Below are 18,681 nucleotides of genomic sequence, written 5' to 3'. Positions count from 1 at the left end.
GTTCAGCCGGTTTGCACAAAATCAAAGTGGTTTCAGATCATACACCGGACCAGAATATGGAAATATACCCAACTCAACTATGAATTAGAACTAAAACTATTGTGAACATATTCAAACAAATGCAAGGCACAGCATTTTATTGTTTATCATACGATCAGAACCAGGTACACAAAATGCTGCATGAGACCTGATGATGTTAGCAACAACCTGATGCAGATTCAGCATTTACTTTGATATATGAAATCAATTTCACTAAATCTTTCCACAGCACTCGTGCTTCTTGGCACTTTATACCGCTGCTCTTACCTCGTCTCTTACCAATGTTGGTTTGTTCTTACCAGACAGAGGTCTGGCTGTGCAAGATAAGGAGACAGGATGCAGCTCACATGATCTACTGAAAACCAATATTTCACATGTGCCTTCTGTAGTAACTGTATAGGAGGCGACCGTGGCTAAGTGGAGAGTGGGGCAGTCCTTCAATCAGTGGATCAGCAGTTCGATCCACTGATTGACCCCGGCTCCGCTAGTCGCATGCCGATGTGTCCTTAAGCAAGACACTTAACCCCAAAAATGACTCCCGTAGCTATGCCTACGGTGTGATATAATCTGAATTGTAAGTCACTTTGGATAAAAGCATCTGCTAAATGACTGTAATGTAATGTATATCTATGTGTGTGTGTTGTGTCCTTTCCCAGATTACTGGAGTTAATGTGAGACCAGTTATACAGAGATGTCAATCCTTTCCAGTTAGCGACAACTCTACAATGATGAGTATATAAAGGAGGTGAGTGTGCATGGAAATAAACACTATCTTATTCTCAAAACTTAAAAAAAATAATTCAAAACTACACACTTTTGACTTTCTAGAAAACAGAAAAAAAACTAATTAGTTGTAGTTTTTCTTATTTTTCTCTCCTTCTCCATCCTATTTGATGAGTGAAAGAGAGAGCAGTACATGTACATTACATAACTGTTTGTGATACAGAGATAACCGCCATCTTTATGCAGAGGCAAGTTTGGCTTCTCCGGTGTCATTAATTGAGTCTCACTCAGCAGAAAGTGGTGTATAATTATCGGAGGGAGAAGATTCATGTCCGTGTCGCATGAACTTTACCCTTGACGAGTACTTCTGTAGACCAGGACGAAGCACCCTTTTGATTCATTCAGACAAGGCTTTCCTCAGAGATGCCGGGTTTCCAGCAGGTTTCCTGCGGATTCCAAGTTGAAGCAAAGCACTGAGTGTTTCTGGTGAACCGTGAATTCCCTGGAGCTCTCCAGCAGCTTGTTGCAGATAAAGGTGTTGATCAGTCTGCTCTGTAATAGAGCACTGACAGCTCTGTAGCAGCGCTGTGCCTGCTGAACTCTACTGTTAAGTAACTTGGACTAACAAAGGTAGCTTTACCATTTGCTTGCTGGTATCAGCCTGAACATGGGTTTCAAGTCTTAATTTTTAATAGGCAAAAGTGTAACCCCAACTCAAAGGTTAGATTACTCCAGTCGATCTGATGCTTTTGTTTGCGGTTAGCTTCAACAATGGAGAACAGTAAAACACCCACCTATGCTCTCCTAGGTCTAACACCTGAGTACAGTAACCCTCTCAGTTGTCCCCATTCGGTCAACATAAATACTGGCAGGCAATTGTTCAAACCCAGAGATCATCAGCCATTAATAGTAACAATTGCTCTTTATGTTACAGTACCTGTCATGTACACATCACTCTCTGAGAGTCAGGGTTGATCTTTGATTATATGACAATGTTTCTTTCTGCATATTCCATTTGAAAATGTGGGGGTTGTTTTATATTTGAAAAAAAAACTGTTTACATCAGATTATTTAATTTCTTTTGTTCTTACTGAAATTAGGGGCCAATACAGAAATATCCACCTGCCAACAAACTTTAGTTTTGATAGCGAATATTCTGTCAGTGATAGAGCGAAACAAAATGACCACTTCTTATATCAGTACTCTGTGATAGCAATATCACAGACTATGGCTTGCATATGCTGGGCATCCATGACATTACGTCCCATAACTATAATGTAACAATGCACGATGTAACCACTACCCAACCAACTAGCCATTTTGGCTAGTTGGTTGGGAGGGTACTGTGAATTATCAGGAGCCTGCTAGCCTTTCCTCACTCGGGCCACTGATGGGTGGCGGTCCCTTGGCATTGTTGATGAGGCCCAGAGACCTCAGGGTTCCTCTTGGCGTATAGGTCCTGGGGGGACTGTAGATTGCAGCCAGTCATCAAGCGATCAACCAATCATCTTCTCCATCCATAGAGCAAATGATGCGCTGCAGTTTGCCCTTGTCCTTGGCAGTGGCAGCGGCTTACCAGAAGGTGATGAAGGAGGTGAAGATGGTGATGGCGACGTAAAAGTGCACCGTCATTGTCTTTGGGAGGTTGAACTTCTTCAGCTGCCACAGAAAGTACATCCTCCGTCCTTTTCTCCATGCTTTTTTGGTGAGGGAGCTGATGGTCAACTCCCACTTCAGGTCCTGGGTCCAGGAAGCTGAAGGACTCCACAGCATTGACTGGAGAGTCACACGTGGTGAATGGGGCAAGTTGGGCTGCATACTTCCAGAAATCCACAACCATCTCCACTGTCTTTAGAGCGTTGAGCTCTATGTTGTTTTGTCTGCACCAGATCACCAAATAGTCAATCTCCCAGCTGTAAGCGGACTCAGGGTGATGTGGTGACTGGAGGTGCAGCTGTTGGTGTACAGCTGTACATTAGCCGTACGGCAGTGGAAGCCAACACGCAAGGTTAGCAAGGTTCCATCCCAATCCTCCAGAACAGCTCCAGTGCTCCTTGTCCATTATTCTGCATTCTTCTCTACAGTCTCTACACTTAGTTTTCTCCAGTCTGTACATTGGCCAATGCTGGCTTACAGTTAGTCCTCTGAGACCAGAACATAGACATGTCCACCAACCCTGAGCTACAATCAGCCTCTTAATTCATCTGAGACAGATACATTGCTCTAGTGTGAATTGTCTTGTTGATGCAGAAATGCTGTAAAAAAATATCCCTGCAGTCTGAAGTAATCAGTCTACCATAGTTTGTGAGGAATATGACAGGAGAAGATAGGTGTTAAAGATATGATTCACACTTCTTTCGCAGTCAGCTGGTCGTTTTGGTCCCCACCTCCTTCACACATCCCACCACTGAGCTGTTCCGTTCTATCTGTCTGTATGTTGTAGGCTTCCCGGGCATGATGTACAAACCCAGGATTTAATTTCTGAGAGAGAGAGAAAGAGCAGCTCTGTGCAGAAGGCAAGCAGGTACTGAGAGAGAGAGGCAGAGAGAGAGAGAAGTAGGTTTCGCCCACGCTCTTCTCTTCTCAACCCTGCTCTAAAGGCTCAGTTGAATCATAACAGTCAGTGGGCGAAAAGAAAGAGAAAAAAAAATCCTTTCCACGCAGATTCTGACGTATGTGCATCTTCAGTCGATCAGGGGTCGTACGAATGGGAAAATGGAAGAGAGGGAGTTGTTGATAGCCTCCAGCAGTGCTTAGTCTGTCCCTCTCTCCATGGGACATTAATGGCTGTTTTGTCTCTTCATGAAATCCATCCAGCTGGATGAAATCCTCACAACTTTCCTCAACAGTTCAGTCAATACTTGCTTCAAGGAATGACATGTTCATGACAGGTTATAGCAAATCACTCTACAGGTAGATTTGGCAGCAGAGGCTCTTCTCTGGGAGGGAGCTCAATCTCATTGTTTCTCCAGTTAGACCTTTGTGTGAATGAATGATGGTTTTCTTCCAGTTTTGCGCTGGCCCACTCGCTCTCCGGGCAACGAGCGGCTCTATTCACACATGGGTCACCAATCAGACATTACACAGACTTTGTACTGGAGAGCTGGCCAACTTAAGTTGTGTTGCATTTAATTCCAGTATCAAGGTCCACCGGAAACAAGTCTTCTCCAGTTCAGAGTTGGTATGAGGAACTTTAAAAGCAAAGCTCTCCTGTGATCTGTCGTCATAATTGTTCACTTTGAACTTCACTATGGATGTTAGATATCTAGATCTTATGAATGGAAACAGGTATGCTGATTATGAGTCCATGTTAGTGACTGGGGATTTTTTTTTATCTCAGCCAGTCATTAGCCTGTGGATCATGCGTTCAGTTTTGTGTGACTGTCTGTCTGTCCACGGCTAATCTCACACACTAATGGTCCCATCACCCTTTTAATTTTTGTGTACATTTATGACTTTATGCTCAAGAACGTCTTGTGGTTGTGTTGATTCACACTTTTTATACCGTCATTGACAACCGACTCCTTTCTCCTAATAACTGGCGGGTATTAACTGCAACTGATCAGTTATTAACGGCTTCAGTAGCAAAAGGCATCTCTGGAAATCGCCTAGGCCAAAAACAAACCAAACCTAGTCCGTCGTGGCTCAAACACTAACATCCATAGAAAGATTTTATCTAATTTGAAACGGAGCATCTGCAGATTAATTCCATACCTGATATGTTATGATCAACTAAAGTCCGGTACGATGAAAGATGAATGAATCCCTGTTTCTGCTATCTTCGTCTGCATCTTTTTTTCTTTTTTTTTTTACTATATGTCATTATGCTGCTAAACAGAACAGATTGTTCAAACAAAGTTTTGTTGTATAACATGCAATGACAAATAAAGAAATCTAATCTAATCTAATCTAATCTTGACTGTATGGGAGCCGGGAGGGACAATTGAGTGAGATTTACCTCTTCTGTGTTTGGGAAAGGACAGGGAGACACACCTGGTGGAGATCTGCACTCTACTGAGTGCAATTTTCTATTTGGTATCATCTGACCTTTTCATATAAAATGCAATGGTGAGTGCAGAATCTTAAGTGATGACTTGAGTGGCACTCATGCCCAATGGGTTGAAGATCCAATATAATGGATCATGGGGAAAAAAAGGTTTCTTCAGTTTTCGAAGCTGACACCAATGAGTATGTAGTGTGGACTTGGAACAAAGCGTTTGTGTTTAGTGTTAATTAGCTAACTTAAGATGATGGACATGGTAAACATTATACCTGCGAAGCATCGGTCTCACAGATCTAGTAGTGAAGCAACCGATTTTTAAGCAAGAAAAGAAAGAAAACTTTTTCTGGTGGACTGCATGGCTCACTGCTTCATCTTCAAATTGTCAGTTCTTAAGTAAAGATTTCCTGCCAACATATTGACAATTAATTTTGGGAAACCAGGGAAAACCAGATGAGGTTGGAGGTTCATTAACTGCAGCTAAGAGAAACCAGATCTTGAGTAGATGACTAGATTGACCAGTACGACACTGGGACCTGGGAATCAGATTGAAAGCCAGTGATTGACTGTTTAAATAGAAATGTTGCATAATGCAAGTTAACTCCTCTCCTGTCCTTCAGGTGAGCTGGATCCAACAAGTGAAAAGCACGCGCTACAATGGCTTCCCTCTAAATTTCACCTCACCTTCGCCTGCCTTCTTCATATACAGCACCAGCATTCATAACGTTTCGCACACACTGCTGAGTCCTTGATAGATGCAGTGATATAAATATCTGAGAGTAGCTGAAGGGGGGATAAATAATCGCGAGTGATGTGACGCTGTTTCCTCAGCAAGAACTCTACTGCAGTGAATTTGTACAAAAATCCAACAATTGACGTAGGGAGAGATCCACAGGAGAGTAGAGAGTGCATACCTTATTTACGTTAAAACAGTATTCAAAGTATTACCTGAGATATTTTTCACTTTCTATCATTATCAAGCACAAAATAGCTTAATCTCAGTACTCACATGAAACTCTTCAGAACTTACTTTAATTGCACAAAACTATTATACAGAAAAAGAAGTAAAATTCACATAAGGGCGGCTACACTTGACACAGCTACACCAAAATGTAACAACAACGTTCTCTTGAAACGTTGTTGTTACTCTATGACATGTTTCGCCATTCGGGAAATATTGATTTATTGTTTATATCCTTGTTTGTAACGACACAGTGAAATAGCACAGGCAGCTGAGAAAGAGGGATGCTGATTGGCTGCAGTGTTTGATAAGATCACTGTAAACTGCTTTGTGGGCGTGGTCCTGTCTGTAGTGTCGAGGTTCATCAGTACCTCCACTTTTAGTGAACAAGTAGTTAGCCATGCTCCTGTGTCACAGAAGGGATTTACGAGCACTTCTTACTGGCAAATGGTGGCGGTGGTGTGTTTCACAAATGATTAACTGATGTCGCTCACTCCTTAACTACTTCCATCGTCAGCTCTGAAAGAAACGACATTCTATGAGTTGCTAAATTTACTAACTTCCGATGGTTTGTTCCTTAGACCGTCTAATAATGAGGAAAATGGGTTTACATAACAATTTGTGATGCTTCTGGAGGTTTGTTTCACTCGTACTGCAGGCCCTGTTTTTCTGATACATGATAGTCACAGTCGGTGCAGACACCGCAGCACTAACTCTGTGCCTTTCTATTATTCTGAATCTGGCTATTCGATGATCCACATGGGTCTGCAGTGCCATGCTACCGACTGACAAACTCCTACACAAATATAGGAAAAGTGCACGGCTGGCACTAGTGGGTGTGACTCTTTCAGTGTCTCACCATTCAGTCGTGATTTGACCCCAAATTGATTCTCGATTCAAAATCGATTTCGACATGGTCGTGTTAATTTCAGGATCTGCTCCAGTTCACTTTGCGCAATAAATTCAGTGTGGCAAGTTACGGCAGTGATGGTGCGACTCCTGTTTTAACTCCTGGTTCTACAGAAAACGTGAACATTACAACAGCTACATTTTTATTCCCCACAACGCAAGCTAACTTTACATGTTTTCCAAAATGCTTCGTTGGTGTGTCTACAAATGTGGTCACTCTGAAATGTTTTTGGGAACGAAATATGGCCACATTGTTCGTACAAGCTAAACTACAGGGCAGTAGGTAGCGACAGTCTTTCTTCTTCATAGGGCTGCCAAAAATCTGCATCAGTATAACGTCTCATATTCAGTCAAACTCATCCAGATTGGGTTAGGAAAGCCCTCCTGCCTAAAGCTGTCAGACAGTGGTTTCTATGGTACTGCTTGAATTATTATTAGCATCCAAAGGACAATACATGCAGTGTGTGTGTGTGTGTGTGTGTGTGTGTGTGTGTGTGTGTGTGTGTGTGTGTGTGTGTGTGTGTGTGCGCGTGTGTGTGTGCGTGCACCCGTGTGGGTCTAACTGGAACGACAGTACTAAGCGCTGTGGAAAGTAGGAGGTATAATGATTGCTACTCACTTATGTCTGTTTCACATACTGTCGTGGTTGCCATGGTTACACATCCTTCTCAACTAGAGACAAGGGAAAGGGAGAGGAAATCTCACACACACACACACACACACATTAGACTGTGTATGTGACGTTGTTTGAACATGTCTCCTTCCCAGCGGATGGTCACACGGTGGCCATGTTTGATTTATGCTGCAGCTGGAGCGGGAAACCCCGAAGACGACAGGAGTCGATTCAAATTGGTGATTTTATATTAACTAGCTGGGTGAGCTCCACATTTCACAGATATTGAAGGATCATTTAAGGTGCGCTGGCATTGCAATTATCAGTCAGGACATTTTATGACGTTATTATTGGTCAGGTTATAACAGTTTTAGCTTTATTACATTTCAATAAGGATAAGTGCAAATTTCCTTACAATTTTAGAAATGTATATTACTGGTTGTTAAAAATCTCTACAGCAACTCAGTACCTGGTGACCTTAGACTTAGTTTAACACAACTTTACATTTAACCAGGTATTTTTATATACAAATTATATAATTATATTATATACAAATTATATATATACATCTAAATGAATGAATATTAAAATGTATGCATAATTACCAGTAAAAAGAGGGAAGAGAGTTTGCCAGTTGTCTGTCACATTTGCACTCCAACTGAACCTGTAAGCATAATATTCACCACCACCAGTCATGGTGGTGTGGACCAGTGGGAATCAAAGATTCTGTGAAGACCAGAGTGAAGACACACAATGTGGCTGTTCTGCTTCTTTGCTGCAGTGAAACTAGTTCACTACAATAGCATTTTGGCTGCAATGTTGGAAAAGCGTGACTCTCTATTAGCCAGAGGGTTAACTGTTAACTGGTTAGTGACAAGCACAGAGACACAAGACAATGAGATAACCATAGCCACAGAGGTCGGTTTTGGGAAAAAGAGTATCAAACCAGAAGAGAGAGAGAGATAAAAATATATATATATCATATCAGGGTCCCCCTCTGCTCTTTTCAATGGTTTTACCACAGGTCCTATTTTGTATTGATTTTCCTCAGCCTGCACATTGATGTTTGAACAATGACTGGCTGACAATAGCAGTCCTCTTAAGTGTAGTCAATAACTACTGGCCATTATAGCTGACATTAAGCCAAATCCTGCGGAATTATAGTCTGAGTCACACGGACATGTGTTCTAATCTGGGCTCTGTGTGCATTTGGTAATGTCAGTGTTTGTATTTTAAAGCTTCTTGTCAGAATTTCGACACATTCTTACTCCCAACTCGTCAGTTTTGGACTTCTCTTGGACGATGTGTCAATTTCCACTAATGTCAACATGAGTTCCTCTGACCGTCTAAAAATGGGGAAGATGGGTTTACATCGGAGTTAGTTGAGAGCCTTGTGCATCTCATACAGACACTAATGGGTTCCTCAGTGCGTCTGAATCAGACTCTGAGGGGCCTCTGACCAAGCGACTGTATTTGATGAGTTTGATGAGGGTTGTTTTTGTAGGTCATTGAAACGCTTATGTTATTGTTGTCTAGATGCATTAAATGTCTGCCAATATATGATGATATGTTGACGTATTGAACTACAGCGGAAGTGATGCTGTCGTTGAATTTAGAGGTTGTAATCAGTTAGCTGCCATGTCTTCTTGTCTTGTGGTTTTTTTTTTTCTGAAAGCAGAACACCGTTCAGCAGCCAACTGAGCTTTCTCAGATTTCACAGCTTCTCACCAGCACATTACCACACCATCAGTAGTAGACTTTCAAATCAGCGCTAATTTACTTTTAAATGCATGACCACTCGAGGACCACAGTGGCAGCGGTTGTCACGATGAGTAATTAGGAGTGGGTGATATGGATAACATTTACTGTATGTGTCATTTTATATACTGTATGTGTCCAAGACAAATTTCCTTCGGGACAATAAAGTCTATCTTATCTTATCTATATTGTGATATAATCCATATATTTGTGAGGTACGTTTTCCGTAAAATTTATTGAGAAACCTTTTATATTGGCCAGACTGGAATGTCTGATTTGTCGAATGCAGCAAATTAAATACCCAATATATCCCCATTTGATATGTAGAGGTATTTTATCGACTGTTTGATGAACAATAACCTGAGAATTTTAAGGAATGGCAGCTGAGTGGCAAATCTTCCAATGGTACTCTGCCGTTCCAAAGTTTGGAATCGGCTGTTATATTGATATTTTTCTTCTTTCATTCAATAATGTATTTTTTTATCAGCAAATAATTCAGAGACTAAATGTTTTATTTACTTTTGAAAGAGTTTTGGCTCCAAATAAGAAGAATCAAAGGATTAAAGCTTTCATTTGAATGTCCCCACCGTGCTACATGACAGGGAGAATACTGTTGGAATGTGGAAGCTGAATTAGTTTTCCAGTCCAGAAAAGCTTCAGTGACCCTCAATCATTATTGAACTCTAAATATTGAGTGAGTCTCTCAGATTCAGGAGGTTTAACCCTACCCTAACCTTCTATTTCTATTGTGAAGTTTGAAGAAGAGCTTTGCTAAAGCAACACGTTGACTGTTAATTGCACTTTGTTCTAGGCTGCTTTTATTGTGAAACTCTTGACACTGGAACAGGAAGCTGTTCCCATGTAGGAAGCTGTTCCCATGTATTCCACACACATTGATGTATTCCACACACATTGATTCCAGTTTCTTTTACCAATGACTGCTGATTTCTTCTCTTCTTATTCAACTGTTGCTCAGATGTCTTTGTCTCTTTCAGTCGTCAGTCTGGTGGAATTATTGTTGTATTTTTCCTTCTTGTACAGAACAAACACTTGACACAAAACAAAATCTATTCTTATAGAGGACTTTCTATAACCTAAAAGCTTGAAAAGAGCATTCAAACATACAGAATCTGATTGTACCCAATCAAACTTTTGTGGCACGTGATTCCAAACTTTTGGGATCAAATGGCTTATAGTAGCTTAGGCTATACAACAATTGAGCTGAGACAGACTGCCAGAAGCTGCTCTGGATCAATAGGATCGTGGGATTTGATCCTCTGGCTGCATAAATCTATTCAAAAAGTGTTCATCGCTGCCGGCATTAATAGATTTTATGGGAAATATTAGCAGTCAAGCATTCAGCGGTTTGTAGTCGCTTAATCGTTACGCCCTTGTTGCGTTTAGGTCTTAAGGTGGTCAGAATGGGTACCAGACCTTGGGTCTCACCTCAAGGGTTCGCTCATGAAAACAGTTTTCTGGAAGAAGTTTTAAGCATTAAAATATGGACTCATCATCGTCCCCATTGTCACCTTTCAATGTTCTTCATCTTTCCGTCATCAGCCGCAGTGTGCCCCGGTGTAGAAGTAATCTGGATACATTCAATGCGTATCCTGTCTGCCTTCGGTGCTGGTATCCACCCTCAGAGTGTGACTCAAAGGCTTTTTGTTCGCCAGCTTCCATTTAGCCTAAAATAACTTGATCTCAGCCCTATTTTCATTTCTCCTTCCGCCTACACACAGCATCAACCCAGCCTGCCTGGCACATATGGCTCTTTGAAAAATGCAGCAGGAGGTGGTGGTAAAAGACGGGTTGGGGTGGGGTTCAGCCGTCAATCTCTCATTTGTTTTTCCATCCCATCTATAAAATCTCTCTTTTCTCACCTCTCCTTCTAGAAATTTACATTCAACTGTCAGTTGTATAAATAGCTAATCTCCGGTTCTGCTCACTGAGATCACTGTGTAACCGATAAGTAAATCTTAGCCTACATTCTGCAAGGAAACAAAAAAATAGTCATCACGACAGCAGTTTACGGCCTGGTCCAATTCTGATAAGTGGCTTCGGTTGTCTTCTTTCTGTAGCTTTGTTAGATTCTCCCTCATAGTTAGTTGCAATAGAGGACCTGTCCCACAGCTGGCACGAAGCAGCGCACCGCGCTCGTTTCAGACCGCCACGGTTGTCATTTTTACATCCAGCATGTGTAAGTAGCAAATTAACTTTCCCTGAAAATGATTTGTGGTCAGGTTGCGCTGTTGGCGCATTGCAATCTTGCAAAGCAGAAAACGCCATGCACTTTCGAACATGTGCTATAAATCTTTTAAATAGGGCCCATAGAGGATCATTTCACTTATGATCCAGTTGCTGCCCAAAATAGTTATTCAACATGAAAGAACAACAACAAAAAACATTTGCAGTTTTAGGGGGAGGAGCATGTTCCTGGTGGGAATTCAGTGAGGGATCGTGTACTTTGTATGACTTTGAGTTCTTGAAAAACCCTATACAAATTGAATTTATGATAATAATAATAATAATGATTAAAATAATTATAATAAAAAATAATGCTAATGATAAAAATGGTAAGATAATGCCAATAATGCCAACAATGCTAATACTGCTAATAATGCTAATAATACTATTATACTATATATATATTATTATTATATATTATATAATAATTAATATTATTATTCATTATAATGTATTATTATTGTTATTGTTACTGGTAGTTATAATCTCTGGGACACTGTTTGCCCTCTAAAGTTCAATAATACACCTACCAAACCCTTTAAAGATCTTTAACTCTAATATATGTTGTTTGTTTAATCTGAACCATCATTCTCAACTCCAGTCGTTTTAACATTTCTCCTCCATTTTCATGCTAGGCTAGGCTAATCTTGTCCTGCCCCAGCTCTCTGCTTACAGACGTGAGATTGTTACCTTGAGATCTTTTCACCTCACTCTTGAAGGTCATCTATTGTATCATTCCCTCTTAAGTACTGGGAATACCTTCATTCAGATTCTAATTGACTCCCCTCCATCTACTCATACTTTATATTTGCTCCGGTCCTTTTTATAAGTCCTATTTTATGTAATCAGATGTATATTGGTGCTAGTACACAAAAAAGGCTGTGTTTAAGACCCTGTTATTGAGTCCTTGTACAGCAATGTCTGACTTCACTAACGCATCATTTGAAGGGAATCACTTCCTCCCTCGATTCAGTTGCATTTTATTTTTAGACACAGTGTTGTGAGTACAATGTCTTTTCATTGAGACAGAGTAATTCAGGACTCCCAACCCATAATTGTCCAAAGAACACACATCCAGTATTTAATCCAGGGTTCTTTCACATCTAAGGCAACATTAATGGAAAGAAGAGAAACTAATGATGTTCATTTACACTCCTCATTATATAAGTTCAGTGAATGAAATATATCTAAAAGCCTGTGGCCTCTATATTTCGTGTCCTCTATGAAAAAGAAATGTAGTAGTGAGTAGTAGTTCTGTGGGTAATCATGATATAGATGCTACTGTACCTCCATGTTTTTACTGTATAAGGCCATTTGGTCGATTTGGTTTAAGTTGTTAGCAGTAAGGATTCATAAATAAATTGATAGTTTTCCCACACATGTGCAACAAAGGTTGTCAGGGACTCTATCGCATCTCTTTTGACTGACATTAAGCCGTGACCTTGACAGCAACAAACATGAACGTACATCACTCTCTCGTTCAGTAAAAACTCACAGAGGATACGAACAGTGGTCTCCTGGGTGAAAGTCTACGTCTTTCTCTCTACGTGAGTTGCTCTGACCGGCTTATAATGACGATGGTGCGTCTCATACAGACGCAAAATGTACCTCCGAAGTACAAAGTTTAAAAACGTCATGTTGTGGTTTTACGGGATTTTGGGGTATCTGTTGGTTTCCCAGGCATTCCCAGATATTTCAGGAAGTCACTTTCCCCCAGCTAAGAAATACCACGCCTCTAGATGGTTACAAATTGAAATACAGTTCTCTGAACTTGTACTGTATTGTAACGATTTGACATAACCAGTGATGACATAACAGTAGTGGTGCAACGGATCGGATCACAGATCGGATCAGCACAAAAGGAAAAAAAATGGAGCAAATATAACTTTTAGAGATCCCTGATCATGTTTTTTTGCCGCCGATACTAACAGCTGATCATTGATAATCTATATGTACAGATACAGATCCCTTTGTTGTTTGATTATAGCAGGTGGTCTACAAGGCTCCTGACAATTTATTTGTTGTTTTTTTTGCAACCATCCTAACGATCATTTCAAGCGTTCTGAAGTCAGTAAACCATCAACAATTGTAAATGTTATCCTTTTACTTTGTTTGTATAGTGTTTTTTTTCTTCATAAAAATACACAATTCAAATGATAAGGAAATAAAATATTGTATATTTATGGATTAAAACAAATCTTGTCATTAGTTGTTTTAATGATTTTTTTATAATCACATCATGATAACGTTATAATTTACCTTTGCCCAATTCTTATTTTCACTGAGCAGAGCCTGAACGCATCATAATGTAACTGAACAGAACCTTTGTTCATTGATCATTAGCGGTGCTGCTAACATTATTAGCTCTCCTTCCTGTCAATTACATGTTTACAATGTAACATTATCAGAGATCAGCGACTAGAAAAGCATAAATGATGTCCTGATCTCATATTTTACTGAATATTAGTGGATAACGATCGTCAGTAAACTTTATTTCAGTCTGTGATGGTTAACGTTAATCTGTGTAATTAATCTGAGGTTCACATGCGTGCCGAACCATGACGGGGGATCCGTACGGATCAGGGGTCCGTTACACCACTATATAACAGTATACTGTATGTGTTAAAGACATTTGACAGACTATATGTTTTATTTTTAAATACATCTTTTCGAACAAGCAACCAAAACTCACAGTCAATATGTGATATCTGTAGGATTTATTCTGATGGAACTCCAGAGGGCAAGGGGGAAGGATCAACTGGTGTGTGTGTGTGTGTGTGTGTGTGTGTGCGGCTTACCTACACTCACTGGGAGTTACTGTAGCTTGTTAGCAGCCCTTCTACCAGTGGAGCTGTCAGATTGTGTTAAGCAGTGGTGTCATGGGCCAAGTAGGACAGACGAAACTCACACAGACATGCACACGCACCCACCTTTCCCACAAGGCCATCGCAAATGCAAGAGTGCGAGTGCACTCACAGCCATGCAGCATACACATCAACACTGTGGCCCTGCATGGCTGTTCATCTGTGATGAAACTGCCTCGCGAGCAGTCTGAACCCTGCAGCCTGAGATGTGAACTCACAGTTATATAAGATCCGAGTGAGGGGACTTCTTACTAAACTCTTACCTGCACTAATACTAAGTGCAAGCTGATTGGATGGATTGGCCTCGTCCACTAAGTAGAAAAAGAAAAAGGACATTCATGTTTATTACTCATCGTCCCTCAGCTGCCTGTGTTTATGTTTAGATTTATTGGTTCCAGTTCTTGAATCAACTTCCTACTTTTTCTTTTGGTGTTGCCCCAAAGCAACGGCTTGTTATTGGTTACCAGCTGGACCACTCGGAGCCCTTGTGTGTGGGATTTCAGTTGATGATAATATGAGATATGGTCACATTACACTTTCAGCAGGCCGATCCAAGTAGTCAGCTCCAGCAGACTTGTGGATCAGAGTTCTCCTGTATTCAGCTTTGACCATGTGGAGGTGCACGACCAACCAATAGAAACACTCATGCTAGACGGTGTGTGTCATCACCCTGTTTAGTGCAACATTACACAACTCGACTAGATTCTGCTGCTCCGTTGATCGTAATTTTGAGACTGTCCTCTTCAAAAAACGACCCCATAGGTCGTTCGTACAAGCAGCCAGTATATTAGGTGCCAGTATGAAGTGTGACTAAATCCTAGTAGGAAATTCGATTCGGGTGGATGGATGGGTCAAGCAAACACAGGACCAGGAAACTGCTGTTTGTGTCCTGTGCCAAACCAAAAGTCAACATTGAGTTATTTTGTACTATTTTAAGTAGTATACTGAATTTACTTCACTTACGTGGCATAGTTTAACTGACGTATGTAACTTAAGTTATGTTACAAACATACATAGTTTTCTTTCCTAAACCCAACCAGGTAGTTTTCTTGCCAAAACTTGATCTAGTAGTTTACTTTCTTAAACCTAACCAAGTAGTTTTCTTGCCCAAACCTAACCAAACTGCGACCACTTTACAATGTTTACCACATGTTTTAACTTTCATTAAGGTATGACGAAGTTTTGATGTCCTACCACCGGCAGGGGCGCTAAATACTAATTTAGGAAATTTTCCAGTTGGTTGTATTAAAGAGCAGGGACAAATAAAGTTATGCAACTTTTTTGTGGTCAATAACCAAGCCAATGAGGGCCATTTGTGGGCGAGATTAAAGGTGATGATATAATCCAGGCCAACAAGGTCCATGTAGCAAATAAAAAAAGCGCACCCGCTGCACGTAAGTTTTGATTCAATGACCACTCTAACTGCTGTTGAATGATACACTAGCATCGTCCCTCTGCTTTTTATTATCTCATTGGTCTGCACTCTATTTGTTTGACATTGTTTTTTCACGATGAGCACCAACTCCAGAGTCGCCTGAAAAGGAGTGACAGGGACAACATTAATACTTTTCTGAACAGTTCAGAGATTTTTAACTAAAAGCGCTCCAAGCAGCCACACCAATAAAGATGGTGTGCTCTGAAAAATAAAGATGCTGGGTGCAGCGGTCTTTCTCTAATTGGCTGTACACTCTGTCTCCTCATTGGGATCAATTGAGAAAAGATGCTGGCGCTCAGAAAAAAACACGCTATGGACACTCAGGCTTAGCCTGCCAGCCTCCACCACACACTAACTGTAACCACTGTGCATTTTCTATTCTGCTGACATCATGCCGCACAGCAGTTTGATTTCAACTCATAATAGGGTTATCACTGGCACAGCATAGGTTCAAATCCCAGAGCTTTTCTTGATGGAGTTTGCATGTTCTTCATGTGTGTTTGTGGTTTCGCTCTGGTTTCTCTGGTTTCCTCCTACGGCCCAAAAATGCAAGGGTTAGGTGAAATGCCAGTAGGTGTGAATGTGAATGTTATTTTGCTAATGCGTGACAGACTGGCAACCTGTTTAGGGTTTACCTTCCTCTCACCCAATGTATTCTGGCATCCCACTCACTCGATCCTTCACACAATAAGCAGAGCGTTGAGAGATGAATGAATCCGAAATCAAAATGAAGTGATATGTCTAGGTTTTGAAAAAATACTTGTAATATTTCCAACACCTTATCTTGTCTCGTATCACAAAACTGATATTATGTCGATATATTGCAGCCCTAAAAATCAAACATGTTTGTTCTTCCTTAAATGGTTTACTTTTTGGGAGACTGTGGCTCAGGAGGGAGAGAGGATCGTCCTTTAACCACAAAATTGGCGGATCCTACCGTCTGCGTCCGTGTCCATGAGTTAGACACCGAACCCCAAGTCGCTCTCAAGGTGCTTTGCAGCAGTGCACTGATCCTAAAATGCTAAGCATGGACTATCCGAAAAAGGATCATCAAAATCTGAAGGGAGGCATGGGGCTAAACCTTGGTTCCATTAATACAGGACTGTGGGGCATATTAGGATGCTATAATTAAAGGTCAAAAGTTGAAAGGTCTTAACATCTACAACACTAATATGATTTAATTAAACCCACAGGGCTTGTCACTGTCATGGACTGTTTTTTTGTCTGACTTGTTGACTTGGATTAACCGTTTCTTGTTGTTCCTCTCTCTTCCTGTCTTCCAGAGTCTGCAGCTCTCCTCTCAGGGACAGTCTTCTGCAGCCCTTCTCTGGTCACAGGCCTGCCTGGCATCTCTCATCCATACCATTCCTCTTTCCATCCACCCATCCTTTCCCCCTGTCATGAAAGGCCTGTCCAGTAGTCGGAGTCACCATCACGTGGTCTCCTATGAACCATCGTACGATCTACTGGGTCACCATGTTGACCGCAAGCCATATTTAATCAGTCAGAATGACATGCCTGTGCCCATTCCCATGCCGCATCAAGCTGAGCTGTCCTACTACAACGCTCAGCGTATCCCGTACCCCTCTGACAGCAACAGCATCGTCCCATACGGAACCTTCCCAAGGAGGTGCCACTCCACCTCCTCATCCCACCATCCTGAGGTAAAGGATGAGTGTATGGCCATGGTACCATATGTAGGGGGGGGAGGAGGAGGAGGTGGAGGAGGCTATGGGGGCAAAACGCCCACCCGGGTACCAGCAAACTTTGCGGACCCATTTGAGCGTCAGCCATCGTTCTCCAGAGATGGCTACCACACACTGCAGTACAAACGCGGAGTGCTGGCCCACAGTGGGGGAATGGGGGCCCAACATAACAACAATGACAGCCCAGGGAGAATTCGCCACCTGGTCCACTCAGTCCAAAAACTCTTCACCAAGTCACATTCATTGGAGGGGCCACACCACACACAGTCCTCCAAGGGGGCCAATAACGGGAGTGTTAATGGTGGTGGTGGTGGAGGAGGAGGTGGTGGTGGTGGTTCAAGGGCCAGCCCGGAGGGTGAGACTCCACCGGTGGGAGTGCGCCAGCGGAAGCGCAGCAAGAGCCGCGAGCGCTGTCGATCTGCGGAGCCCAAGCATCGAAGCCACCACCACCACCACCACCAGCTCCACGGCTCAGCGTCTGCTCCAGGCTCCGGGTATTGGAGCTCAGATGACAACCTGGAACGGGAGCTGTGTCTCTACCACCCTCACCACCACCAACCTCCGCCCTCACCCTCACCCTCCATTTCCCCCTCGCCCATCGCCATGACAATGGGCCGGTACCCTGGCAACAGCCACGACAAGTTCCATCAGACTCCCCTCCCCAGTCTCTCCTCCTCGCAGTCCCAGCAATACTTCATGATGGACCCTTACGGCACACTCAATGAGCACACACACAACCACACCCACGCACATCATGGCCACACGCACCACCACTCTGCACTCAAAGCCTCCCGGAGCAACAACGATGTGAAGTATGCAGCGTCGTCGGCATGTGTGCCAGTTAGTGGTAGCAGCAATAACAGCGGTGGCGGTATCGTTGGAGGAAGTGGCCCCTTGATGTCTCTGGGCCTTGTGGACGGGCCCCTTGTGAAGAAAGGGGCATGGTCATCAAGCCTAACGGTGAGCAGGGCCAGAGAGGTCTACACCAACAACAGCAGCCACAACCAGCTTCGAGCCAGCGCAGGATCCGGTAACCTAAACCTAGATAGAGCTCTAGTCAAATCTAAGGGCAGTCAGCAGCAGGAGCGCTCTTGCCATTTCTTACAGGTAACTAATTCCTCCCCGACTCCCATCCAAAACCAGTCGATTCACTCTCCTCCCCCCTCTTTTTGCTTCCCTTTTCTCCACAACTTACTTTCCTCACCAATGTTTCCTTTAAGTCAGTGGTGTCCAGTCTTGCGACACTCCAGGTTTTCAGTCCTACCAAACACTACACTCTCTGACTATGCTGAATAACAGCTTCAGTTAGAGAAGGGCAAACCAATCGGTGGAATCCATTACTGGAGTGGACAGGTGGCCATTCTAAAGTTTTGTAAAATTTGGCCACGAGTTCCAAGGCGTACACAGCTGCTGTACTGGCATCATTTTT

At 42.3% G+C, this 18,681-nt stretch overlaps 1 protein-coding gene across 3 annotated transcripts in view; it reads left to right on the top strand.

Annotated features, from left to right (window-relative positions):
• Positions 1 to 18,681, top strand: part of dlgap1a (discs, large (Drosophila) homolog-associated protein 1a) — a 110,742-nt gene that overhangs the window by 25,487 nt on the left and 66,574 nt on the right. For 2 of the 3 annotated variants that reach the window (XM_068737670.1, XM_068737668.1), the window contains exons 2-3: positions 696 to 784; positions 16,830 to 18,212. In XM_068737670.1, the coding sequence (XP_068593771.1) occupies positions 16,947 to 18,212 (1,266 nt within the window). In that variant the 5' untranslated portion in view covers positions 696 to 784; positions 16,830 to 16,946. The remainder of the gene's footprint in view (positions 1 to 695; positions 785 to 16,829; positions 18,213 to 18,681) is intronic. The other variant, XM_068737669.1, reaches the window with a different exon arrangement.

This window comes from Cebidichthys violaceus, unplaced genomic scaffold (assembly GCF_023349555.1).
Source record: "Cebidichthys violaceus isolate CVI_PGR_0920_01 unplaced genomic scaffold, fCebVio1.0.p SCAF_8, whole genome shotgun sequence".
Taxonomy (NCBI): Eukaryota; Metazoa; Chordata; class Actinopteri; order Perciformes; family Stichaeidae; genus Cebidichthys; species Cebidichthys violaceus.
Note: the sequence above shows the minus strand (reverse complement) of the source record. Positions and strands in the feature narration are given on the sequence as shown.